At 35.1% G+C, this 24,388-nt stretch overlaps 4 protein-coding genes and 1 long non-coding RNA gene across 14 annotated transcripts; 1 reads left to right on the top strand and 4 right to left on the bottom strand.

Annotated features, from left to right (window-relative positions):
- The first annotated feature begins 1,276 nt into the window (after positions 1–1,276).
- Positions 1,277–2,089, top strand: LOC7456358 (uncharacterized). The gene is made up of 2 exons (XR_002983710.2): positions 1,277–1,649; positions 1,738–2,089. It is a non-coding gene; the product is annotated as an uncharacterized LOC7456358 (long non-coding RNA).
- Positions 2,090–2,455: 366 nt separating this feature from the next.
- On the bottom strand, positions 2,456–7,914 carry LOC7456359 (SUMO-activating enzyme subunit 2). 4 transcript variants are annotated; one of them, XM_024608931.2, is made up of 12 exons: positions 7,732–7,914; positions 7,522–7,611; positions 6,284–6,367; positions 5,968–6,186; positions 5,419–5,520; positions 4,682–5,131; positions 4,359–4,588; positions 4,136–4,150; positions 3,946–4,042; positions 3,669–3,851; positions 3,480–3,577; positions 2,456–3,172 (listed from the first exon to the last, which is right to left on the bottom strand). In XM_024608931.2, the coding sequence occupies exons 1-12, from the start codon at positions 7,762–7,764 to the stop codon at positions 2,803–2,805; spliced, it is 1,971 nt and encodes a 656-aa protein (XP_024464699.1). In that variant the 5' UTR covers positions 7,765–7,914; the 3' UTR covers positions 2,456–2,802. The 4 variants fall into 4 exon arrangements, with proteins under 4 accessions (XP_024464699.1, XP_024464701.1, XP_024464700.1 ...); XM_024608933.2 differs by lacking the exon at positions 7,732–7,914 and adding an exon at positions 6,691–7,044 and having other exon boundaries at positions 7,522–7,610; XM_024608932.2 differs by lacking the exon at positions 4,136–4,150 and having other exon boundaries at positions 7,732–7,909.
- A 1,957-nt stretch (positions 7,915–9,871) lies between these two features.
- On the bottom strand, positions 9,872–11,250 carry LOC7464010 (embryogenic cell protein 40). 2 transcript variants are annotated; one of them, XM_024608719.2, is made up of 3 exons: positions 11,015–11,250; positions 10,556–10,884; positions 9,872–10,300 (listed from the first exon to the last, which is right to left on the bottom strand). In XM_024608719.2, exons 2-3 carry the CDS (start codon positions 10,880–10,882, stop codon positions 10,076–10,078), a joined length of 552 nt encoding a protein of 183 aa, XP_024464487.1. In that variant the 5' UTR covers positions 10,883–10,884; positions 11,015–11,250; the 3' UTR covers positions 9,872–10,075. The 2 variants fall into 2 exon arrangements, with proteins under 2 accessions (XP_024464487.1, XP_002313777.1); XM_002313741.4 differs by having other exon boundaries at positions 10,556–11,250.
- Positions 11,251–11,366: 116 nt separating this feature from the next.
- Positions 11,367–16,914, bottom strand: LOC7464011 (uncharacterized). Of its 5 annotated transcripts, none has more exons than XM_002313742.4 (5): positions 16,779–16,914; positions 15,621–16,077; positions 13,062–13,108; positions 11,985–12,957; positions 11,367–11,762 (listed from the first exon to the last, which is right to left on the bottom strand). In XM_002313742.4, exons 2-4 carry the CDS (start codon positions 15,934–15,936, stop codon positions 12,007–12,009), a joined length of 1,314 nt encoding a protein of 437 aa, XP_002313778.2. In that variant the 5' UTR covers positions 15,937–16,077; positions 16,779–16,914; the 3' UTR covers positions 11,367–11,762; positions 11,985–12,006. The 5 variants fall into 5 exon arrangements, with proteins under 5 accessions (XP_002313778.2, XP_024464486.2, XP_024464484.2 ...); XM_024608718.2 differs by having other exon boundaries at positions 11,367–11,737; positions 16,779–16,902; XM_024608716.2 differs by lacking the exon at positions 16,779–16,914 and adding an exon at positions 16,279–16,443.
- Positions 16,915–21,042: 4,128 nt separating this feature from the next.
- Positions 21,043–22,458, bottom strand: LOC7464012 (protein CASPARIAN STRIP INTEGRITY FACTOR 1). 2 transcript variants are annotated; one of them, XM_002313743.4, is made up of 3 exons: positions 22,184–22,458; positions 21,811–21,875; positions 21,043–21,449 (listed from the first exon to the last, which is right to left on the bottom strand). In XM_002313743.4, the coding sequence occupies exons 1-3, from the start codon at positions 22,260–22,262 to the stop codon at positions 21,309–21,311; spliced, it is 285 nt and encodes a 94-aa protein (XP_002313779.1). In that variant the 5' UTR covers positions 22,263–22,458; the 3' UTR covers positions 21,043–21,308. The 2 variants fall into 2 exon arrangements, with proteins under 2 accessions (XP_002313779.1, XP_024464219.1); XM_024608451.2 differs by having other exon boundaries at positions 21,832–21,875; positions 22,184–22,444.
- Between the last annotated feature and the right edge of the window lie 1,930 nt (positions 22,459–24,388).

The raw sequence follows: 24,388 nt of genomic DNA, 5'->3' as shown, positions 1-24,388 counted from the left end.
GTACAGATTTGATCTCTCAGTTCTGTGAATGGACAATTTTTAATACAAGTACCCTCATAGTAGGTATAAATAGTCTAAACTGAACCGTTAACTATCCTGCTTCTTAAACAACATATCATTGTTCCTGTTGTTTGAACTATAGCTTCAGAAATCGTGTCCACGAAATGGCAGACAATCTTGATTCATTTATAACATAAAGGTCACCTTAAAAGGTCCGAAACCTAGCTATCCATGAAATAAAAGATATCAGCAGAAAGCTAGGAAGAAAAATCTCCATGGTGTTATGAAGAAGTCTAAGCAAGCTGCAGCACCAATCCAGTACACAGTTCAGAATCCATAAACAAGATGCTTTCTAGATCAAAGTTAATGTATAAGTTGGGAGTTTAAGCCAATTGTCATTGATATTAGAAATCTACTGAGTGTAAACTATAATTTCAGGTTAGCAGATAAGGTGCCTGACTGGTTGGCAAAATCAGCTGGGTCTGATGTGAAACCCCCACCTGAGCTCAGAAATCTTGTTGTAAAAGACTTTTCTGCAGATGCTTGAAAATGGTTCTTGTCGATGTTAAAAAAAAAAGACAATTAATGTGGGATTAATTTCTAGCTTTGCCTTTGGCTTTGTGAACCGATTACTACGAGGTCCAAATTTAATTTTTGGTTTTGATAATTAGAGTATCCTTGGAGCACCCTTTGACCTTCCATATCCCAACTGATGAAATTTTCATTTCACGAGAAATTTATTTCTTGTGGCCTCCCTTCCAATTCTAACATGACAGATTTGAAGTTAAAGAAAATTGTAGCCGGTATTCATGTCAACATGGGGATTTTTGTGGATATTAGAGCAATCTAGTAGTACCGTGGTATTATGATGCAATATATTTTTTTAAAATATTTTTCAGTTATAAATACACTAAAATATATATTTATTTATTGTTTTTATATTAGTACATTAAAATCATTTAAAAACACCATCAATTTAATGTTTTTTAAGATGAAGAACGATTTAAAAATCAAATTGTAACACAAAAATAAATATTCACGTAATAACGATTGATAGATCTGGGCAGGAAGTCTCACGTTATTAGCACTAGCACAAAAAAATGGAAATTTAATTAGTGAGGATTGATAAATTTTTCCTGACTTCTTGATGGTTTCAGAAACCAGTTCAAGGTAGATAGAATATACCATTCCAGGACAAGTGAGTCAAGTGGCTGATGTGACAAAAAATTAAGGTGGGGCTAGAAAGTGAGATGCCTCAAGAAAGAAAAGTGCCATATTGAATGAACGAGAGCAAGTGTAGATAAGGGTGTGGTTGTGTGATTAAACAATATTTCCGAAACCAAAAACCAATTCGGTGCATCTTTTTGTTTCAGAGGATGCGAGGCAACCCACAAATATCGAACCCTATTGTTGTTATAGAGACTTGTTATCCTATCCATGACGTGCGAGCTCTTATCTCCATTTACTATATATCACATGGCTCTTGTATCTCCCAACTGTTTCTCATATAAAAAGCCAAAGTTACCACTCAGAAACAACGCATCTCTCGCAGCCAGAGCTCTCTCTCTCTCTCTCTCTCTCAAAATGGAGAACCAGACAGAACAAGTGCCTTTTGACATGGATGCACTCAGGGCCAATCTTCCGCAAAAGTAAGGATACATTTTCTTTCATCTTTCTCAACTTTGGTTTCGCAACTTGATATATTTCTTATGTTGTGGGGAATTGTTTTTTGAACAGGAGGGGGGGGTTGTCAAGGTATTACTCGGGGAAAGCAAGGTCATTTACATGCATAGCTGATGTTCGTTGTCTTGAAGATCTAAAGAAACCAGAACGCCCTGATCCCAAGAAAAGGCAAAAATATTCAGATAGGAATGGCTTGCACGTTCCTCCATATCCATGTCGACGAGTATCTAGCTCCACCCAGTGCTTCTCACCCTGTGTTGGCGTGTGAAAACAGCCAAATAAGCTTTTTGGCTTCCTTCTGCGCTTTTCTTTTATTATTATTTTGACGCTTTGCCGCATTGTGTACAGGAGGAAATCTTCACAAGCATTTGTAAATGATAATAAAATTTTGTAGTTCATATCTAAACGAGTACCATGTGATCTTGAGAATGCCAAAATATTAGTGCCCATGGAATCATCTCTTCTTAGATTTGATTTAACAATAGATTAAGTGTCTATTAAAGAGTAAATTTTTAATATATTAAAATAATATTTTTTTAATTTATTTTTTATATCATAATATAAAATCAAAACAATCTAAAAATATATAAAAAAAAATCAAAAACATAATGAAGTGCATGCCATCAATTAAAAGTGAGGACATTAATATCGCTGATCATTTTAATGCAATTTTGAATCTTGCTTGAAGCCCTCAACTGTTAGAACGCTAGCAAAGCAACCTGCATTAACAATCTACAATCATCCAAACAAGCACAAACAGAAAATAAGACAATTTGAAGAATTCTGTCCCAAACTTCCATTCCTCAAAGTTGAATCCAACATACTGAAACAAAAATCTTGCAGATTTCACATGTCTATTTTCAACGAATTCTGGTACTTGCTTGTTACAAATTCCACTCTGTTAATCTAGCTATGAGAATGCACATTGTAGCTAGAGACATAAACCAGAAAAGGGAAATGGAGAATAACAGTTAATAGCATGTACTCGAGCAAAATACTAATAGATCGCAACCTAGTAATAACAACTATGAGCACCAAAAGAATCACCATTTCTCCCTACTGATACACAATTAGGATGTAAGAAGCCCTACTCAATCAAGTTGGAGTAACAGCTAAAAACTACTGCAATCTTTGCTTCTTGCTTGTGTCCTTACCCCAATGATCAAGCATGACAAGGTCATCATCATCGTCATCATCAAGCTTTTGGATTTTCTTGTCATTCCTAGTTTCATCAGCCTCATTTGACTGATCCAGAGTGCAGCCCTCAGAAAACTCAGGCAGTTTTCTCTTCTTTCCTGGACTAGCAGTGCCATCTGAAATTTCTTTCACCTTGATATCTTTCTGGGCATCCATAGGCTCTGTTGGCAATGACTTTGATGTACTTGCACCATTTCCAATAGATGTTTTATCATCCTTCTTCTCAGGAGGAGCTTGTGTCCATCCTGAAAGAACCATTCCATCAGGTTCTTTCTCCTCATCAAATTCTTCTCTGTGAGATTCAAGAATATGGCAAATATTAAGCAGCCCATCCAATATCAGAGCATTTGAGCACATCATACAGTTACCCATTGACACTCAAATCAAAAGGAAAACCAAATATCCATCAATTATCTAATTAAACTGAGATTCCAGGAAGTATTGTGTTTACTACCATTAAACTAAACTGAGACTAATCTTTGCAAAAAAAAAACAAGAGGCGGAGGAGGAGGGGGAGGAAGAATCATTGGATAAAAAAAAATCTCCTGGTACGAACTCAAAATGGTTCAAAGAACAGCATCATTAAAGTAAAGACAAACCTATGCTTAATATAGATATTGCATGTGAACTCCTGTTGAAGATCCTCTACTGTGAGCATTTTCCCACCAGTGACTGGAGAAGGAAGCTCAGATAGTACCTAATGGAAAAGAGAGGGGAAAAATTGATATAGAAAACCATATTAATTTGAACTTAAGCCATACCATTTCCAGAAACAAAGCAAGGAATACCTTTTCAAGGTTTGCTGTATAATTTGCTATCATGTCTTCTTCAAGATCATCGCCAACCTCATAAAGAAGGGCTAAGCCACACATAATCAGGGGGGAGTTCATACCAAGCTTGGCTTTTACTATCTTTTCAACAAAATCCCGCAACTTTGAACGATGAGTATTAATCTCCAGTGACAGAGGTGTCTGTTCCCCACCATATCAAATGTGAGCAGAATGCATTCGTGGCTTGGAAAAACACGCAAGGGCAATCCAATGAAAAAAAGAAAATTAGATATACCTGAGAAGAACAAACAAAGCAGGACTTGTTTGGCTCAAAGGGTTCCACTGGCATAAGAAGCATTTTTTTAGATGGATGTTCGAGACAATATGTCATCCTGCATGGATGTTTCATATGATTAGAACAAACCAGCTCTGACACCATAACTATTAACATTTCAGAGTCATGTCCTTATTTTCAGAAATAATACCTCATTAGCTTTTCTCTGAAAAACAAGGAACATAAAGAAAACAAAGTTTATTCAAGACAAAAAAACATGTGATGGTCAGCCTTAAACTTTTCCTTAACCTCATTAATCTGGAAACAAGAAAAGGGTCAGCCTCAAACTGATCTTTCAACCATTAATAAAAAGCAAAGCTCCCAAATCAAGTATTCAGATACTAGAAAAAACCTTAGAGAAAATTGAGCCACACCTGTAACAGTCAGTATCCTTTTTCAACACCTTGATTGCTTCAATGACAATTAAACCAGCTACAATAGCATTTGTTGTTGCAACAGCATGTACAATATTCCCAGCAATACCTTTAGCTTCAAAAAGGCTGTGTGAAGGAATGTTAAATGAAGCAGCCCGAATATTTGCAGCTGCAGTAACAAATTCCACAGCTAACTGATCATCTTTGTCAAAACTCAGGTTCCCAATCTCCTGCCAAGGTAAAAAAAAAAGAATAAAAAGAAGATCATCCAACAGTTGAAGGATTTCATCAACCGCTTCTTCAAAAACAAGAGATCAACAAACCTTTTTTCTGTTCGTAAAAAATAGCTTCAAAGCCTCAAGAAAAACTCTTGTATTTTCCACTAGGCACCATATATCCTGTGGATTCTTTAGGCCTAAAGATGCCATGGCAGATGCTGAAGAAAGATCATCAGTTTTATCAACATTTCCATTCTGTTGGGTCATTTTGTCAGGCAGGACATCCCTACTATATATGGGCCTTGGCTTATTGCGTTTTTTCCATGTCTCTTCATCAGACAAAGCTAGTTCAATGTTATAGCCGAAAACATGATCATATATTCTTCTTCCATATTGCTCGAAGTCTTCATCATCTCTCCATTCAAATACATCGTTTGTGTTTTCAGATGAGCTACAAGCATCATTAGAGCGCACATTTAAATCATTTACCTGGTTCTTGTCTCCAAATAATTTTGCAAAAAGCAGTTCCTTTGCCCAAACAATACAGTGAACAAACTGCAGTTTCAAACAATGAAATTGAAAATCAAAAACACAGAAGTTCCATCTTGATTATTACATCAAGAGCCATCATGGTTATCGTTATTAATGATTTTCTGACCAAGCAACAACCTAATTTCTGGCAGAGTAAAGTTTTAATTCAAATAAAATATTGCTGACCAAGAAATTCCATCTGTTAACAAAAACACTGATCTTCACAAACAAGAAAGAACACCTCATCCCCAAGAAGAAGTGAAATCAAGTTTGCTAATAAAAACCACAAAAAAAAAACATTAATCATTCACCTTTGATGGAGTACTAGTAATTGTGCAGACAGGATATGTCTTTGGGGCAGGTTTAGGCTGACACTCATAGCACTCTGTTTTTCCCTTCACATGCACTGTAACCTGCCACCAAGAAATTATGAAGAAAAAAAAACATGATGTCTCTCAAAAACATTCAAACAAACAGTATAGGAATGTCAACTTCCAGACAGAGACAACTAGCAGGCAGCGAGAATGAGAGAGATACAAAATATGCAATTTAAAAACATGAAATAAATCAACACAAGTAGATCAATATTTTCAGTTGCCAAAATAACTGTTCATTCATTTAAAAAAACAAGGAGGCCCAAAAACTGGTGGAAAATTCAAGTTGTTGATCATCAGACTTTAAAAGACAAAATATGCGTAAACAACAAATAATCCATACAGTTCATTTTCAAACCAGCAACAACAAATAATCCATACAGTTCATTTTCAAACCAGCAACAAATGAAAACAAACTATTGACAAAACAGACTTTTCCATTCCTTTTGATCTTGGAAGGAGCAATTATACACAACAAGATATTACCTGTCCTAGGAACCCAGTAGTTCCACTTTCAACCAAAGGAACTTCAGCAGCCAAGCAAAGGCGGTTCACATGTCGCCTTGCATCCAAGTTATCAAGTCCATTCAGAACAACATTAAATTGCTTGAAGAAGTCGACATTGAAGTTAGAATCCTTCACATTGGCATGGTAAGGGGTAATGCTTATGTGAGGCCTAAATCTTAGCACGGCATCACGAGCGACCTGGTTGAAACATTGGTGTGAAATAAGATAAGACATGAAATTGATCATTACCCAATTAATTCAATAACAATGAAAAAACGTTCATAAAAACACTTGCCTTTGCTTTAGACTGTCCAACATGTGATTGACGGAACAGAAATTGTCTATTAAGGTTGCTTACTTCTATAGTGTCCATGTCAATCTGCAGACAAATGCAAGCAAATGTATAAAGGAGTGCTGCATAAAGATGAGGGCCTTAACATGAACTCTCTATGCAAATGCCCAATAAAATGAAAGTTCAAATCCAACATGTCTTTGCCTCAAACTACACTATCTCCTTAATTTGGTACGCCATTAATTTGATTAAGATTTTTTAACCATTTTGTGAAACAATAAATGCCTAGCCAAAAAAACCCAATATGTAAGTTTCAGCTAAAGTTGCAACTTCCTGGTAGGGCAACCCATCCCCTTGCTTTTCAGCAGTTTCCCATTACAAAAGCTAGTTTGTTGATGATCATGACATACCTAACAAATAAGGGCAGCATATCTTCTTGGGTGCCCCTTATCTCACCAACCACCACTACAGCTTCACAAGGGCAGCCTTTAGTTCATACCATCACCACCTCCTTAGACAACCTTTCACCATAAGCACCCAGTCACCACCATGTTTCGCTCCTAAGAACAAAGAACACCAAACATAAAAACAATCCCAACACCTTGTACCTACATTCCTTATCATCTCCACCATCTCGCACATGAAAAACACCTTGCAACCATTGAGCCAAACCCTTCACTTCCAAAGCCCCAGACAACTACTGCAACCACCGCTTCATTTATATCCATCAATGCTATGTTCACTCTTATCACAGCTGCTGCATTCTATTACCACCAACTACTCATTACTTGGAAAGCATTTGCAACCTTATAATTAACCAGGTCAATAATATTCTCAGTCTCATGACATAAAAACCACTACTTTCTTAACCAGTAATGATTCATATTCAGGCATGTGTATTTTCATATGTTTCGGAATAATAAATAATTCCACAAGTTGATTCCCTCCTAGATTTTTTAAATCAATACAAGTTCAAACAGATACACACTGAAATTCAAAAAAAAAAAAAAAAACCCTTTTTGTCAAACCCTAACCGCGCTCTAAACCCTTCAAAAAGGAACTCCAATTGACAAAAATAAAATCATATCATAACCCCAAAACACAAAAATGAAGACTAGTAACAGGTACTTAGTCCATTCAAACCCTAGAAAACTAGAACCTGGCTTGAAAAACAACCAAAACTGATCCCTAAGAAACTCCCCGCAAAAATTTAAAAAGAACAAAAATAAAGATATACTCACAATATGAATATCTTGAAAGCCAGAAAGAGCAAGAGTCTTAAGTAACTCACAACCAATCCCACCTGCTCCAACCATAAGCACTTTCGCACCCTAAAAAAAAAAACACAAAACCCTTAAAAACTACATTTCAATTGACTAAAACAAAGAGAACCCATTAACAGTAAGCAAAAATTAAAAGCGGGTTTGAAAGAATTAGACAGTTTTAATTACCTTTATCGCTTGTGAGTGTTGAAGAGAAGCCATTATTTGGGTTTTTGAAGAAGGACGAGACAAAGAAACAGTGTTCAAAAGAAGTTGAAATGTTTTTGTTAGTGTTAAGTAGTATTTATGGATTAGTTATGTTAAGCAACTAGCTACAGATAGAAAGTGATATGGAGAGAGCGTGGGGGGGGAATCGAACACGAGACGTGAGGGCAAGTGGAGAGGATCTTGGATTGTTTAATTTAATTCAATGGGCTAGTGAGCGTGTAAAGGGGCGGCTCCGGATGAGAGCGACTATTTAATGACCAAAAGTCACGCCTTAACTAGTGATCTACCTAGTTGGCGATCTAGCCATTGAAGCTTTGTGATACTTTCCATCCACCGGATTCATATAAAAAATAGTATCTTACTGAGTTGGTGGAAAATCAGATTTAATTTTGATCTTCTTGTTAAGAAAACAATATAAATTTTGATCTAAGTATTATGGTATGCAAAAATCTATTCAGATTTTGTCTGTGATATGTGCATGTGCATGGTTAGTTGAATGGTAGTTTATTAATTTGAATTTGAAATTAAATAATTGTATTTTTATACTGTAATAATATATGGAAAATAATGTCTAATGATAGCGTCCAGTATGTTTAGAAATAATATTTTTAACATAGTATATTAAAATAATAATAAAATACAAAAAAAAACAAATCAAAACCGCAGCGCAAACACCCTGAAAACACGCTCTTAGCGGCATCAACAAGTCAAACTTTCAACTTTCGGAGCAGGGATGGATTATGCAACAAAGCATGGTCTTAGTTTTGACTTTCTGCGTTTTTTTTTTTTCATTTGTTTTTTTTCGAGGTAGTTGTAAACCAGACAAAGCCAATACTTCAGCCCCGAACATAGCCCGTATGTTTGTGTGTGTAATGAAAGAATTGAAGGTTTTTAATTGGAATCAGACTTTTTAGGGAATTCAACGCTCATTAATTTGCATGGAAGAAAAGACCGAGACGATAAAGAATTTTGTAGCCTGTTTCGTGAGCAATTATATCAGATAATAGCTCATGTTGATTAATGACTACATCATTAATCGAGAAAGATAGACCATAAGTGGTTTCTATATTGAAAACAATAAATTTAAAATAATATTTGAAAATTCTTAGGATTTTGATGGATAAATTTAGAATTATTTAGGAATTTGTTACCTGAATATATGATATTTTTCAGCTTTGAATAATTCTTTAAAGGTTGGATTGTCTCAAATCATAAGTTGTTTAATTGTCCGACTTCTATCAGTAATGTACATGAACCACCGGTGATAAACTTCTTAATTCCTATTTATGATAGAGGGATTGTTATACATAGAGTGTCAACTCTTTATTTTGCAACTTATATAGTTCTTCATACTATCATCAATCACTTTTACATATATTCTATCTGTATTTTTTATTTAGATTATAAATTATAGGGTGTTTTTTTTTTCCGGATGAAAATAAAAAACGTTGTAGATGGGAAATATAAAGATTTAAAATGTACGTCAATGAATATAAAAGTTCCACGGACACGGGGATGAAAGATGTGTCCTCCGCTTGAACTGACCTCTATCGCCATGCCAACACTCGTCCATTGTCATGCCGCGGACAAGGACTGAACATGGAGAAGTATTAGACTGCGAATCACCTAAGTGGATAGCAGACAAAGAGAACTCCCCTTTAGGAGAATGCTGCCAACAAACTCGTGTCAGGAGGAGGAGGAGGATACCGGCTATTTTCATGATAATATGCATCGGAAAAACGGTGAGCGAGCAAAGGCTAGCCGAAACAGGGGCAGACATGGATCAAGGATCGATCCAGTTTCAATTAGCTCCCGCGGGACTTTGGACCCTACTTTGGTCTGATTGTATGTAGCAATCAATCCCTATGTTGTGTACTACGTAAGTACGTAATTTTGTGTTCTTGGGCCTTTCGTACCCTAAGAAACAGAAGTATAAATTGGTTCAATTTAAAAGGGACCAAGCCCATTCTTATAAGAACAAAGGTCCCAGGAAAGACCCTACCAGTCCAGACTGGCTAATTGGTCGCGTCCTGCAGCGGGTAACGGGTAATGGTGTAGTTTTCTTATATTTTGCATGCTAGTCTATACGAATATCTGAGACTTTTCTTGGACAAACTGGGATTTTAACACTGTTATTATGCAACCTAAAGCATGATTACATGCTTAATACACATGTAGCCTAGGCAAATTATTACATAGCTCATAACCACACCAGCTAATCCACACAGTTCAACCATCCCTGTCCTCCACACAAACAACAAATTAACACCATAAAACACTGGACCATCCTAACATGCAGGCTGCTTTAATGATGGCTATGGTGGCCAGGCAATTTTCCCTTGATTTTTTCGATCACACTTTTCTTCTCCTGTTCCTGGTACTGTTCTCCAGCCGGACCTGTGGTAGTGGTGTGCACGTCAACAGTATGTCCATGCTCTTCCTTGTGCTTCCCGCCAGTTAATTTCTCCTTTATTTTCTGCTTCAGTCCCTTCTTCTTCTTCCTTCTCCCTCCTTGCCCATCGTCCTCAGACTGCAATGTCAGGAGACAGTTAACGATAAAAAGTCCCTTGCGTACACAAAAGACGTTAGCTTCACAACGTTTTTTAAAGAATCTGCCATTGTTCACACCTCATCATCACTACATCCCATGAGCTTTCCATAATAAATTTTTAAAAAATCTCGATTCATTCAAAATAAGGATTAATTGACTGGTGATCAATGTGTAATAATCAGTATTCCGTACGTGTCCTAATTACATAGTTAATTTTAACCGAATATATCTCACCGAGCCAGAGCTTGAAGTAGATGAAGTCTCGTCATGCTCCTCTTTCTTATGTCCCCCCTGATCACCAGCAACCTCGCCATGATGACCCGTCTCACGAAGGCCACCCTTCATTGCATCTTCACTCCTGGCAGTACTAGACAAATGTCCGGTACCAGGCACCGTATCAGTACTTATTATATCGCCAAGCGTTGGAGGTTGTTTGGTGGTGGCTACGCCAGCGATGTGCACGGGGTTACCATGTTCATCTGTTAATTTAACTGGGTTGCCATGTTCATCTGTGAGTTGAATTGGATTACCCAGCTCATCCACTATTGTAGCAGCTATCATTTCTAACCAAAAAACAGGAAGTTAAAAAACAGCGACAGTAAGATAAGATTCGATATCGATAGTGAAGGATAGAGTTTAAGCTAGCTAGGCTGGCCGAATAAAAGGAAAATAAAATGGCGGTGGAGAACAGACATGGTTCATGCATGTAACCAGCTTTCTACACCTGGTGCTGGTGCAGAACAGACATGAAGGGGTTTTGCCACGGTAGCCAAGACAGGAGACGTGTCACTCGTCTGGGTATAAAGGTTTCAGGATTGACATGATCTTTCATGTTGATCATAAATACGTTCCGAAATATCCCGAATAATATCCATCGATAATTGGTATCATTCAGGTAAATTCTTATAATTCGAAAAACATGAATGGATACTTCAAAATAAATATCATCACTCTTAATTAATCTTCAAGGACATTTGAAGCATTCTAAAACAGAAACCAGAAGACAAGTCGCATACTTTCACCATCTAATGAGAAGACCACAACACAGTACCAAATCCCACAAGGAATGATGTTGACTTATTCTTGTATGGGTCCATACATAAATCATTAATTTGAATCAATTCATGAGCTGTGTTCCAAGCAAGAAACAAATTAATCTGTACAAAATACCAATACAATCACTAATCTTGTGATACATATTCATTCTACTAATATTTTCATGATTTATAAGACTTCTATAAATTCCTTTACGTCTTTACAGTATAACTCCACAAGGTAATCCTGGGAGACAGTTTAAAAAATGTGTCCGCTGATGGAGCAGTTCCAAACCGAATTCTTTAAGGAAGATGTCCCGCGGCCCCCACAATCCTTTTTTTTTTTTTTTTTTGACAACGCAGAGAAGGTCAGCACTGAAATCTGTACACCCATGAAAGTTGAAGTCCTGTTGAGTTTCAAGCATTGATGATTATTGTACCCATATAAAAAAAGCAGCTTTTGCTTATTTTAGAAAGTTTCCATTCAATCTATATATTCACAAATACATCTAGCTAAACACATCATGCTTTCAAGCACTAAAGTTCGGAAGAAACAAGGTTCTTGCAATGACAATTTTGAGTGATTTGTATGAACAATAGCAATATATACATGAGATGGAAGTACTCACCACTTCACAGCTGAGAAGAACCTCATCCCCTCAAAGATTTTGTCCAGAAGAACCCTTTCTTTCTAGTTGAGTGAGTCTCCGTGGAGGATCTACTCCCTTTGGATCCAAATGAAAAATGTTTCCTCAAGAAAGGCTTCGCCAAGGAGCTTTTCATGCTGGCACTTGAGCCCATCTCGGGACCCTTTCCTTCCTGTCCACCACCTTTTAAGCGATCAAACATGATAGAATCACCATCAAGATCACCATCAACTACTCTGCTCCTCAGTTTCTTGTTTCTAGCCTTCAAATCGGTTTCTGTTTTTAAAGCTTTTTGAGACAGCTGAAAGGCCTGCTTCTCTCCCAAGGTACAAAATGGGCATGCAGGATCATACTTATTAATTTCAGGTGTCAAAGCTTCCAAACACTCAGCATGATAAGCATGACCACAAGTTAAGACAGCAACAACGGAGAGCTCATTACTAGCAATAAGCTTCTGGCTGCTCCACAAAGATTTTTCAGTCAATAGCTTCAAGCAGATCCCACATGTTTGAAGATCAACCGAAGGAAAAGATGAGTTTCGACCGCTGGATCTTGTCTTCTTATGATTAAAGCCCAAGCACTCGTTATCAAAAGACCACCTTTCTCTATTGGAAGTGGCCGTGAGCTCAGAAAATGCATGCATAGACCAACCATCTGAAGACTCACCATGGCATCCCCGAGTTGATCCATTGCTCCATGAAGGAATAGGAGGCCTCTCATCAGAAACTGGGATGCTCTTTGATGACTTCAATCCAGGGATTAGCGCATCAGATACTGGCTTTGTTAGTTGATTTCTAGAAGAATGCTGGAGCCACCTTGGTGTTGAGCTGGCAGGATGTAAGTGACCTTGGGATGGAAGTGGAGATGTTGATGAGGATGAGGATGAGGGCAATGAAAGCGAGGATTTTGCAGGAGATAGTTTCAGAACTGCAGTGGATTCTGTTGACTCCTCCACCTGTAAAATGAACAGATTTGGCAAGCAAGTCATATGAAGGAGAACAGATGAAGTCAATCATAGAGCAAACGTGGATGTTCCTTCCATGAAAAGAAAAACTCTACCTGTTCCAAACTCGTGTCCATTGAGATATTCCTCGAGATGGATTGATCTGCAATAAGTGTAAATGATCTCAGATGCAGTGCATGTCAGCTCATGTGAGGTCAAAACCCGCACAATGAATGGATTTATTAGGAGGCGGTACATGTGAGCTCATGAGAGGTCAAAAACCCGCACCGTGAATAGTTTAATTAGGAGGATTTTATCAAATGTTCAGTTAGTAAGAATCTTAATGTAAGGACGAACTGTATCTTATGTTTCATTCCCGTATCATACTTGAAACTAGGAGTACAAATTGCCAAAAAAAGAACAAGCAGGAACCATGCAGTATGTGGAAGATTCAAGTTGTCCATAGAAATGTATAGAAACAACAAATCAAGCTCTAGTCATGATTACAGCCATTATTCTCCCATTTAAAAAGATTAGTCATTATTCTGGGCTACATCTTACAGAAGATATTTAAAGACACATAAGAAGCAAAAAGAAAGTCCCCGTACTGTGAGGATATAGAACATGGCTTCTTGTAGAAAAAACAAGAAAACAAACAGATAAAAATGGATAAAGAAAAGGTAAGAATGAAGAAGAAAGGTCAGGACAAGAAATAGCACAGAAAATTTGTTCTTTAAGCAGATCCTCAAGGTCACTCCATGACAAAGTAAAACTCCTGTGGTGATATGCAATAATAGCAAAAGAACTGTTTTTCTCAGATATGCATTCAACATTTCCCTTTTGAGCTAAGCATCCCATGGTATCATACACCCTTTATGAGATATGAGATCAATTTAACCATAGACAGAGAACAAACAAGCCTGTAAGTAGACAGTCTATTTATGTAAATATTTTCTGCAAACCTGGTTGAAGAAAGTCCATCTTCAACCATGAAGCATGCCTACCAACGAAAAAGAGAGTACACATTCAGAACAACAACTTGGCTTAAGACAGAAGAAAAAAATCATAATACACCACAAAGAATATCAACATAAAAACCACAAATATGAAATTTAGGATTTCTTTTTGAAAAATGGGTTGAAAAAATGAATGAAGACAGGATGAATAATTCTGCAAAACTCATCTGAAAAGTTTCTAGATAGGAAAGTGCACTTCACAATTCCCCCACGGCGTCTAAACCTTTCTTACGCACAAAGTGAAGAAAATAACCTCTACCTTCACAGTGCAGTAATTGCAGATTAATATCTACAATCATGAAAAACATGCTGCAAATTGAATGTGTAATGAGAAGACATCTTATTCACCACCGTCATCATCACTAACACACAAGCTCTATTACTGGCGGAGGAATACACGTTCATATACAACTTATCAAGGGAAAAAGATGGAGTAAAAAAGCAAAGAAAATAAGTTCAAATTCTAGCCATAGGATCTGATAATATTGCTTTATAATCTCTAGTGGATTTATTAAAGAAGACCAAAAAGTGAGGGCCCTATTAGTCTCACCCAGCGATTGATCTTGTTAATTAATCATGAAACTAAATCACATGATCATTTCAAGGTTTTTTTTAACAGAATTAGGACCCGGTGGCTTTCAATTATGCGGTTATTCAAGAGTTGCAGACAGAAACTATATCCCCATTACTCCGTTCTCTTTTTAGCTTCGCACTCGTACTATTTGAAGCCTTCTATTTTTATTTTTTACTTTTTGCATGATAGTATCACTCTATCTCATGGCAGACGTTCATTTTATATATGCAACCTCCAAAATGTCAAACAAAAACTTTCTAGCATGTAAGGACTCTCTGCCCTTTACATCTTAAATTTCTACTCCAGAACCGCGATAAGATTATCACGTGCAGACTCTCTCTCTTGAAACCACAATGTTTAGCCTTTGCAACCTGAATTGTCAAACCAGTCAGAAACAGGTTTCTCTAACATGGAAATTCTTTCCCAAGTGCAGGGTGAGCATGTGATGCCGGATCATATTGTCAGAAATTAGCATATAGAGAAGACCCTCGTATGCTGTAAATTTTACCATTATTGCTAAATTAATCAAGGTGTCTTCAGTATTGAGTTTGCAACCAAGAGGTTGCAAGATCAAAACCTGAGATTACACTTCATACAGAAAAGTTGAAGGGTATAATTGTCTCGGAATCTCATTTCCATAATATCATAACCAGGCATTGAGCTTATTTTAGAGCGTGCGATTGCTAATCTTTGCATAATTTTCCAAAACCCTGAGCACTGCATGAGTCCTGCTTTGGGTATTTATCGTTCCTTGCCACTGGTAATATTGGAGTATATTTCATCTTGAGTTTTGCTTCTCATTTATTGTAATAACTAATAAGGTTCCATCACCAAATCAAATGAATTCTTCATCCTCATCATCTATAACTATAAGAAACTGAAATAGTTCGATCTCTTCTAAATAGTAAATATAATCAATCACAAGGGCATTGCTTCTGCTTTGCAATCCATGCATCGATATGCAATATAAAACTAATTGCAACAGTATCTTAAATAGAGAGGGAAATTTCAGAATGAACTGAAAGATCATGTGAAATAGATCAAACGAATATTAATGTGAAGAACCCCATGTACCAGAAGTTTACCTGAAGTAGGAGTCCTCACACGAGCAGCAGTTCCTTCAGATGTTGGGGATTTCTGCCATGTACGTCTCTGGAAACTCTCCGTTGGGCTTCCATCCTCAGATGCATAGGTTGATTCATGTTTAATATCTGATCCATAATTCCTGCTAATTCCACCAGAAAACCAACTTATCGAAGCATCTTCCCCTGCTACTCGCCCTCGATTATCCCATCTAAAGCTCCAAGATGGTGAATAACGAATATTTCTATGCAAGATGTCACCACCTGGTCCACTTACTATATTTTTATCTCTAGCAGCAACACAACAGGCACCTCCCATGCTCAAACACAAACAAAGGGTGTCTCCAGATTCTAACACGAACCCAAAATCTTCAATCACGTGCTCCAACGTCCAAACAACGGCAACTCAAATTTCACTACCATCACTCTCAACGGGCAAAACCCAGGTCCAATTCTTCCTCTGCAATTAAAACAGGCAAAAAAAATAGAGCACCAATATTAATCACTAGTAATTTCACATCTAGCTCTCTGGAAATACAACCACATGCGCATAACTGAAAAAACAAAAGAAAATGTTCAACAACAACCAAACTCCTCTAATCTTTCACAGAGAGCACACTTTGATGATCTAAAGCTAAATTTAACCGCAAAGTTGTTGCACCTCAAGAACCCAAGTGACAAAAGTAATATCCAGTGATTAAAAATTGGGTTTCAACTCGCCACCCGCGCTTTTAAATCCATTTCCATCACCAAAAACACATAGCCAAAATCATTTCAACACACACAAAAATAAAAAATTCATATAAAAGACTACTAAAACAAATAGAAAATTAATGGGTGTTGAAAATTCTAGAGGCAGCAATTAAGAAAATTCCAAGTCAAGTTTAGTTTTTAAAATAGTAGTCAATAATGAACTAATTACCAATAATTCAGTTCACACTAGCTGATTTTCGAAAAAAATAATTAAATAAATTAAAAAGAACACGGAAATTGAATCGCCTAACTAACTAGTAAACTAAGGAGTCTCGCTCCAAATTCACAAATAATAATAATACAAACCAAAATATTAATTATAATTTTAAAAAAGCTGTACTGAGCAGTCAAATTTGTAAGAACAATTCAAAATCCGAAACCGACTTGATCGAGAGAGGCTATCCTTACCTTGGTCAGAGGAAAGACGACAGCGTTTTAAAACGACAAATAGATTCCAGAGAGAGAGATGCGGAGCGGTTTTTAGAAAGAGAAAATGAAAGGAAGAGAGTGAGGCTGCTGGTGCTTTTACTTGCAAGGAGAGGGGGGGGCGGGGGGTTGTCGTCTTTTACGGGTTTAACGTTGATGACGTTAGAATTTGTTAACGGGATTCGACGGTTTGTATTTTGACGGTGTTAGTATAATTATTTTTCATCTTGTTCGCGGTAAAATTTTAAATGAAAATCAAAGGGTAAAATATTTCTGGACTTGACGAAAAAATTAATATTTCCTGAATTACAAAATCTTTGATTATTAATATTTATTATTAAGAAGACGAGATTTGAAATCAAAAGGTTTTTTCGGGAAGAGAGGGATGAAAATATTTATTTTTTTCTCGAGAAAATAATAATTTCATTAAATAAATCATTATTTTTGTACGTCAAGATAAATTCCTTACAATGTAATTATCTTCAAAGCAACACCGATAACTTGAATGATTGACAACACCTATGGTCTTCAAAACAATAAATGGTATTTTCAATTACTTGAGTGGTAATAATAATAAATAAATAAAAAACTTCATAAATTTATTCACATTGGTTGCATATATAAGAATTGATTACATCCCACGTATACATTTGAGTCTAAATCGTCATAAAATAATAAAAGGAATGGGCATCGCCATCAAATCAAGAGCCTTTATTCATATTAAAAAAGCTACAGTAAATAGAGAGTGTAAATAGATGACATTTTATGGGGGTGTTTAGAGTAGGTTAACGGATGGAGTTCAAAATATTTTTTATTTTAAAATATATTAAAATAATTTTTTTATTTTTAAAAAATTATATTTTATATTAGCACATTAAATAGATATGACAACATAAAAATAAATTTTAATTTTTTAAAAAATATGATTTCAACAGCGTTCCTAAACATTACTTGGATTGGTGCACACGCTATTCCACGAGTCCATGTTATTTTTTTTAAATCCATCAATTAAATAAACTAACTTTATTTTAATTATACGAGGAAAAAAGAGGGGGCAACAAACAATTATATATATATATAAAATAATAATCGCGGTAACATGAGAAAAAAGTCATTTAATTAGTTATGTTTGATGAATTTATTTATTGAAATTAATTTGTAATAAAAATTGAAATATAAATAAATTTATTGAATAAAATAAAATAAAAAAATAATATGTAAAATTACATATATTAAAAATTAAATACACCTAGTATAAGAAAATGGAGGAATAGACGGCAGGTAGAGAGCTAAGCAGGTGATGCCTTCTGCAGTACGCGAAGTGCGCAGTACGCATTCGATTCTTTTCACGCTGCAAGAAGAAAGTACAAATGGTGGGGTTAAAATCTCAACAAAGATTCTTGAAAAAAGCCTCCCCTCCTTCCTCTACATTTCCTCCTACTTAATCACAAAATTAAATTAACTTTTAGCCTTTAATTTGGATTCCTCGATCACCTGAGTTAATTTTCTCAAGATTTTTAAAGTTGAGATTGAGATTCTGTAAACTAATTATATCTTTGAAAATTTTTATTTTTTTATTTTTAAATTAATTTTTATTTTTTTTTTGAATATGATATGAAAAATAAATTTTAAAAATTTATTTTAATATATTTCTAAACTAAAAATACTTTAAAAATCAACATTTAGCTCTACCAAATTCTTAAATAAACTCTCAAATACTTCCGTCACATTGGTCTCTGCTCTGCTAGTGATGTCAGTTAATAAGAAATTTTGTGGCACAGCAATGATTTTCAATTGGTGGTCAGAGAAGGAGGGTGAAACGTAGCAAACAAACCGTCTAACATTTTGAGCTGTGCACGTAAATGGCAGAAGGTTGCTATACACTATGGTTGATAATGTGGTTTTGCTTATTATTAGCACAGAGTCAAGAGCGAGTGGACTTTTAACGACAAGCTTGTTAATGGGATACCAAATATACCCTCCAAATTTGTCCAACGTGCCCAGTCAAGAGGGATAGAAACGACTTTATTGAACACTTAGGTTTAGAATCTGGGCATGCAAGCAAGCTTCTGGGCAAGGTCTCTATCAAGCTGGTGGAGTGTAGTGCTTAGAGACGCTAAATTAATCACATAATTAATATTAAAAATCTAAATCAAGGTGGATTAGGTGAGTCACCTCTGCCAAAGTGTTTAGGTTGCAACTCTCTTGTACCTAGATCATGAGCTATTTGGGAGTGCTTGTAAATGTTGTAATGATTGTTTTTTAAAATATTTTTTGTTTAAAAATATATTAAAATAATAGTGTTTTTTTAAAAAAATATTATTTTTGATATCAATATATCAAAATAATTTAAAAAAATTAAAAAAATAATTTGAAGCAAAAAATAAATTATTTTTTTAAAAAATTAAAACGCAAAAACAAACAAATATTTTATTTTAGGAAAAACATAAAGCATGAAACATTGATTACTTTGATGGACCGGTGAAGATCGAATCATGTTCACGGGGGATTTCTCCCCGGGCAAATTCCGGTGACATGCATGACGACCAAAGCTTGCAGCATTACCAAAATCTAACACCACCCGTTCTCTTATATTTCCTTTTTATTAACCCTATACATTGATATTATTCTGGACATCCATTTTACTATATGAAAATATTTATCATATATTATAAATGCGAAAAATCCATATATAGTTCACATAAAAATGCTAGTTTAGATGTAATATAAATTCTCCAACCCCATAATTCCCACCAGTTATCCGACAAGTTTAGGGCGGAGACGTGTATGAATTTACTAGTCCAGTAGTTACAAACCAAAGCCCAAGAGGGTGTATTATGGGATATAGAAATGGGCTCGAAATAGCATCAAGCTAAAAACTAGACCAGACAGGCACGGAGGCCCAGACTCAGCGCTGATGAGCCCAGCCCAATAAAGTAATAATAAAAAGAACTATATTTACAAATGGAACACATATTTTCTTAAACATGACGTGTCCCTGACATATTCAGCCTTGCCACGTACAATTTTAAACCTCCAAATATTATAATGTTCTTGCATATCATCCTGTAAATCCTAGATGCCCAGCTTCAACATTTTTTTCTTTATCTTTCCAATTTATAATACTGTTCCTTGCTTCATTTTCTTTTTTATAGTTTTTTGTAAAATATAAATTCGTTTTTCTAAAAGAAATATATGGATTTATAATATATAAATCTATCTCATTTTATATATATATATATATATATATATATATATATTCTTTAAGACAAGGATATCTTTATGCCAACTTTATATAAAAAATAAGTATTTTTCTTGATTAGTTAATTTGTAAGCAGAATATAAGAAAATGATTTATTTTTTTTCAACAGGATTCGAGTTTAGTATAACAAGAGACTGTAAATTTAATGGGACGAGGTAAAAATAAAATTATGTGCTATGTATTAATATTGAATAAATCTTGGTTAGTAATTTTGTTCATATATATACATGCTCATCTTCTTACCTTTTATCAAATAGAATCATGGATGCAGCACTAATAAGCTTGACAAAAACTGGGAATATATTGAGTGCAGTATATGAATATAATATACAATCTCATGGAAATTTAACTATTTTAGATATTACTTGTATTCTATCCAGCTAAACAGTATTATTATCTAATTAATCTTAATTAACCCTTCTTCTTCTTCTTCTTCTTTTCCTACAAATTTGCCAATATTGGCTAATGATTGGAGCAACTTAATTGGTTTTTTACTGTAAGTTTTTTCCCTATATTTGGAAGAAATGCACTTCAGCTTAGTTTCTTCGAGCATCGTGTTGCATAACGAAAAAAGAAATATTCTTCAAGAAAAGTAACAGATTCATATATATTGTGTCAAAATCTTCAAATTGATATTTTTTTCTCTAGTTTTCTAAATAGAGATGGATTTTCGACGAGAAAAATTATAAAAGATATCCAAACGAGTTTGTTCATGTGCTGGTTGGAAGGTCATGTTATATTTCATCCTCATCAAACCCTCATGTTATGTTCATCACGACATTGGCATTCAAGCACTTTACGTACACAGCACATGAATTTTCTGAAAGCCCGTGATATGTCCTAGCTAATGAAGTATCAATCCAGTGATTAAGCTTCATAAATTGAGGCTATACATGGGAGTTAGATTAATGTCCAGAGTTAAGATTTCTCAAAATATAAATTCTAGCAAAGCAAAGCAACAACATGTAGAGATAATCAAGTTAATTTACCATGCAAAACAACTCGTAGATACGTACGTATACGTTCATCCAATTATAAAGCTATTTATACATATATAACGTTGTTATAGGGTACAGAACTTAGTGTATATATATATAGAATATATATATGGGGGATATATATACTAGTCTAGGACACACACAACACAACTTACATACGCATACGTCTGGATTTCGTTTTGCTTTATTTATTCAAATATACTACTGCTCGGACTGTCTCAACCTCTTTAACATGCATGACGGAACCAGCCATCAGTTTGGTATGAGCTTGAAAGGAGGCCTAACAAGAGCTGGAGCTGGTTTATAGTTTCCATAGTCTTTGGTATTAGCTTTCAGAAGCCTTTCATGGATAGTTGTCGCTTCGTTGTTGTGCGATGGCTTGCTTGATATCTCCTACCATGGGCAATAATTGTGAGATGAATTTTAATTGGAAAGAACTTGATGAAAGAAGAGAGATTTGTTATGAGAATCATAACGTAGCTGCTAACATTCTAACAATGATATTTCATGATATAAACTGGGCATGTGAGCTATATTACATCGATCCATGGTTAAAGGGCAAGGCTCGTACGTGTTATCGATAAATCTTGCACCATCAACAGCAGCGACAACGAAAAATCTCATGATTATAATCCAAGAAACTTACCAGCCTTGTTAATTAATAATTTTTCATTGCTTGCTCCATAATTATAAAGAATTCAAAGACTTTAGAGATTTAATTTTGTTTTTGACCGTTTACTAGCTATTTACAAACCTCGTAAGTGGCGGCACTGACCTCCACTTCCTCCGCCAACTTGTTCACAGACTTGGACCGTCGACCTGCAATTTGAAGGCGTGTTAATGGCAAACTAATTTTCCTGCTACAAGTTACAAATTCCCAACATAAGAAAAAGAGAGAGTTAAATCGATCAAATTCCCTTGGAGTGTTTGTTTGCATGCATGTTACCCTAGCTAGCATGCATAATTGCAGTTTGACACTTGGTGTACAGACATATCTGTAGGTTACAGAAGGCACAGTTGATTGAATCTTGTCTACATATTTATACTGCATCCTTTTTTTTAGTGTGTGATCGTACGGATATGCACCAAAAGCTGCAGCAAAGAGACAGAAAAAGGAGCACAGCCACCTGCAAAGGAAGTTGATAGAAATGATGCTGAAATAAGGAGGAAGAGAAGGCTAATCTTCTTGAGAAGCATGAGACCCATGTTAGGCAACTTTGTCTTTCCAATCCTCTTCAGGGAGAGTACGCTTAACTAAACCAGCTTCCTCTCTATGTTAATTGAAACTAAGCACTAGTTAGAGTGGAAGACTTGGAGATTATAAACCGAACAGCGATTAATTAACTAGAAACTTTAGCTTTTAAGTATAAAATTCAAAATAAAAAGGTAAAGAAGACCACTTTTCTTTTGTCGGGACTACAAGTCTACGAAGTTAGTGGATTTATATAGTTGTTAATCCAGAGAGGGTTGCCTCAGAGGAAACTACCAAAATCTCCCTCCATCTTTAGAAGCTGGAAAGTTAATTTGGTCTAGATGATCGATGCAAGGAATCATCATCAGAAAACAAAGAAAATAAAACCCATAAAATTGTCATATTAAAAATAAATAAATTTATTGAGCTCTTATTAAATTTGGAATTTTAGATATTGATGAGTCAGAATTAAAGAGCACTGATTCTACATAAAAGATAAATATATACAAGTGAAAACTAGGTCAAGAATGCTTGCTGATTCGAGTATTTTTTTTTTTAGTTTAATATGGATGTCCGGACTAGCTTGCGTGCACCTCGACTAATCCCACAGGCCCTGAAGTTAATGACCATTTAAGCCTCCAGTGACCATCATATGAGCAACCACAGGGCTCGAACCTGAGACAACAGAGGGAGCAAACCTCTTAATCTTAAATTTTTATTATTGGACCACTACCTAGATGGTTGAGTATTGTTATTTTGATCTTTGATTGTGTCCTGATTAATTAATTAAAGATGAATTAGGTTGCATAAAATAGCTTTTAAATATGATTGGTGCTTCCAATTATATCCTCAACGACAAGGACATCCCATCAAATACAAATGAAAAAATAAATAAATAAATAAATACTAGTGGAGAATAAACGAAGTCACCGTGAGATCACAAAGTAACTTTATCTTCCTTCTCTTTTCTAATAAAATGGTATTAGGAGTACTCCTACCCTAGTTAATTTACCATTCCTATAAACCTAACAAATAAAAATAAAAATTAATAAATACAAACAAAACAAAAACTTTAATATGAGTAAATTTATTGTTTAATATTTTTTTATTTATAAATACATCGATAATTTTATTATTCACAATAAATTTTTCAACCAAGTATTTTTATATATGAGTATGTTAATAAAATTTTTATTAATAAAATCAGTGTATAAATACTGATAAAATCAGTGTGTGACCACCTACAAAATATTCCAAATTAAAAAATTCCAGAAGTGTTAATTTTAGTAAATCCATCCTTAATTATCAAATTATTGACCAATCTCCTTGTTAACACTTCGAACTACAATGCGTCAAGTTTGAACAGAAGCACACACGACTAGTTAGAGAATACTTATGTGACTTGTGGTGTATATCATGGACTAACACATCAGCTTAATTGGCAATGTTCTTATCATCTTCTTCGACCTAGAAATGTGATACACGGGGCGACGAGAAGTTTGTGGTTTCTTTTTAGGGGTGGTTAGTGATATGGTAATGGTTATTTTTTATTTAAAAATAAATTTTTTATTTTTAATATCAGTATACTAAAATAATCTAAAAATACTAAAAAATATTGAAGAAAAATATTTTTTAAATGTTTTTTAAAAACACAAAAACAAACAGTCAAATTAAATACCGAAGATAAAATGCAAGAGCATGCTTGTCTTAATAATTCCCACTCTCCCAACAATATTATCATGGTGGTTCGTCCCAATATTTTTAATATCCGCCACTTCCATAAAGCATGCCTTAGGCACCTACTTTAGCATATCTTTTGCCTTTTGATCTCCAGTGAATCAAGGAACACCCATCTATATATACCCAAATAATTAATTATAGCACTATAGCCAGCTCCTTGCGAGACCCAATAGAAACATATATTACAAGCAATTCGATTATACAGACAATCACTATCTTTCTCTTTTTGAGAAGGGATGAAAGAATAAAGCTAAATCACGTAACGAATTCCAGTAAAGAACAAGGAGGTCAGTTTACGCTAAAAGTGGTCGGAAAAAATCTGACTCGAAATGGGAAATTTCGATTATTCTCGTCCTCCAAGTTTTTCTTGAGGGTTTCATTAATAGCGTCTAAAAGGACG

This window comes from Populus trichocarpa, chromosome 9 (genome assembly GCF_000002775.5).
Source record: "Populus trichocarpa isolate Nisqually-1 chromosome 9, P.trichocarpa_v4.1, whole genome shotgun sequence".
In the NCBI taxonomy this organism is placed as follows: Eukaryota; Viridiplantae; Streptophyta; class Magnoliopsida; order Malpighiales; family Salicaceae; genus Populus; species Populus trichocarpa.
Note: the sequence above shows the minus strand (reverse complement) of the source record. Positions and strands in the feature narration are given on the sequence as shown.

Bases quoted from the DNA above. Each gene is read 5' to 3' on its own strand.
- LOC7456359 (XM_024608931.2), bottom strand. From the start codon at position 7,764: ATGGCTTCTCTTCAACACTCACAAGCGATAAAG. The intron at 7,612-7,731 runs GTAATTAAAACT...TTTTTTTTTTAG, and splicing joins AACACTCACAAGCGATAAAG to GGTGCGAAAGTGCTTATGGT. The intron at 4,589-4,681 runs GTTTGTTGATCT...TTACCTTGGCAG, and splicing joins TTTTTACGAACAGAAAAAAG to GAGATTGGGAACCTGAGTTT.
- LOC7464010 (XM_002313741.4), bottom strand. From the start codon at position 10,882: ATGATAGCTGCTACAATAGTGGATGAGCTGGGTAATCCAATTCAACTC. The intron at 10,301-10,555 runs GTGAGATATATT...CTGACATTGCAG, and splicing joins CTACTTCAAGCTCTGGCTCG to TCTGAGGACGATGGGCAAGG.
- LOC7464011 (XM_002313742.4), bottom strand. From the start codon at position 15,936: ATGGGAGGTGCCTGTTGTGTTGCTGCTAGAGATAAAAATATAGTAAGT. The intron at 13,109-15,620 runs GTAAACTTCTGG...CACTTATTGCAG, and splicing joins TGTGAGGACTCCTACTTCAG to ATCAATCCATCTCGAGGAAT. The intron at 12,958-13,061 runs GTAGAGTTTTTC...TTCATTTTACAG, and splicing joins TGGACACGAGTTTGGAACAG to GTGGAGGAGTCAACAGAATC.
- LOC7464012 (XM_002313743.4), bottom strand. From the start codon at position 22,262: ATGGGTCTCATGCTTCTCAAGAAGATTAGCCTTCTCTTCCTCCTTATT. The intron at 21,876-22,183 runs GTGGCTGTGCTC...TTCAAATTGCAG, and splicing joins TCTATCAACTTCCTTTGCAG to GTCGACGGTCCAAGTCTGTG. The intron at 21,450-21,810 runs GTTTGTAAATAG...TGCCCATGGTAG, and splicing joins TCAGTGCCGCCACTTACGAG to GAGATATCAAGCAAGCCATC.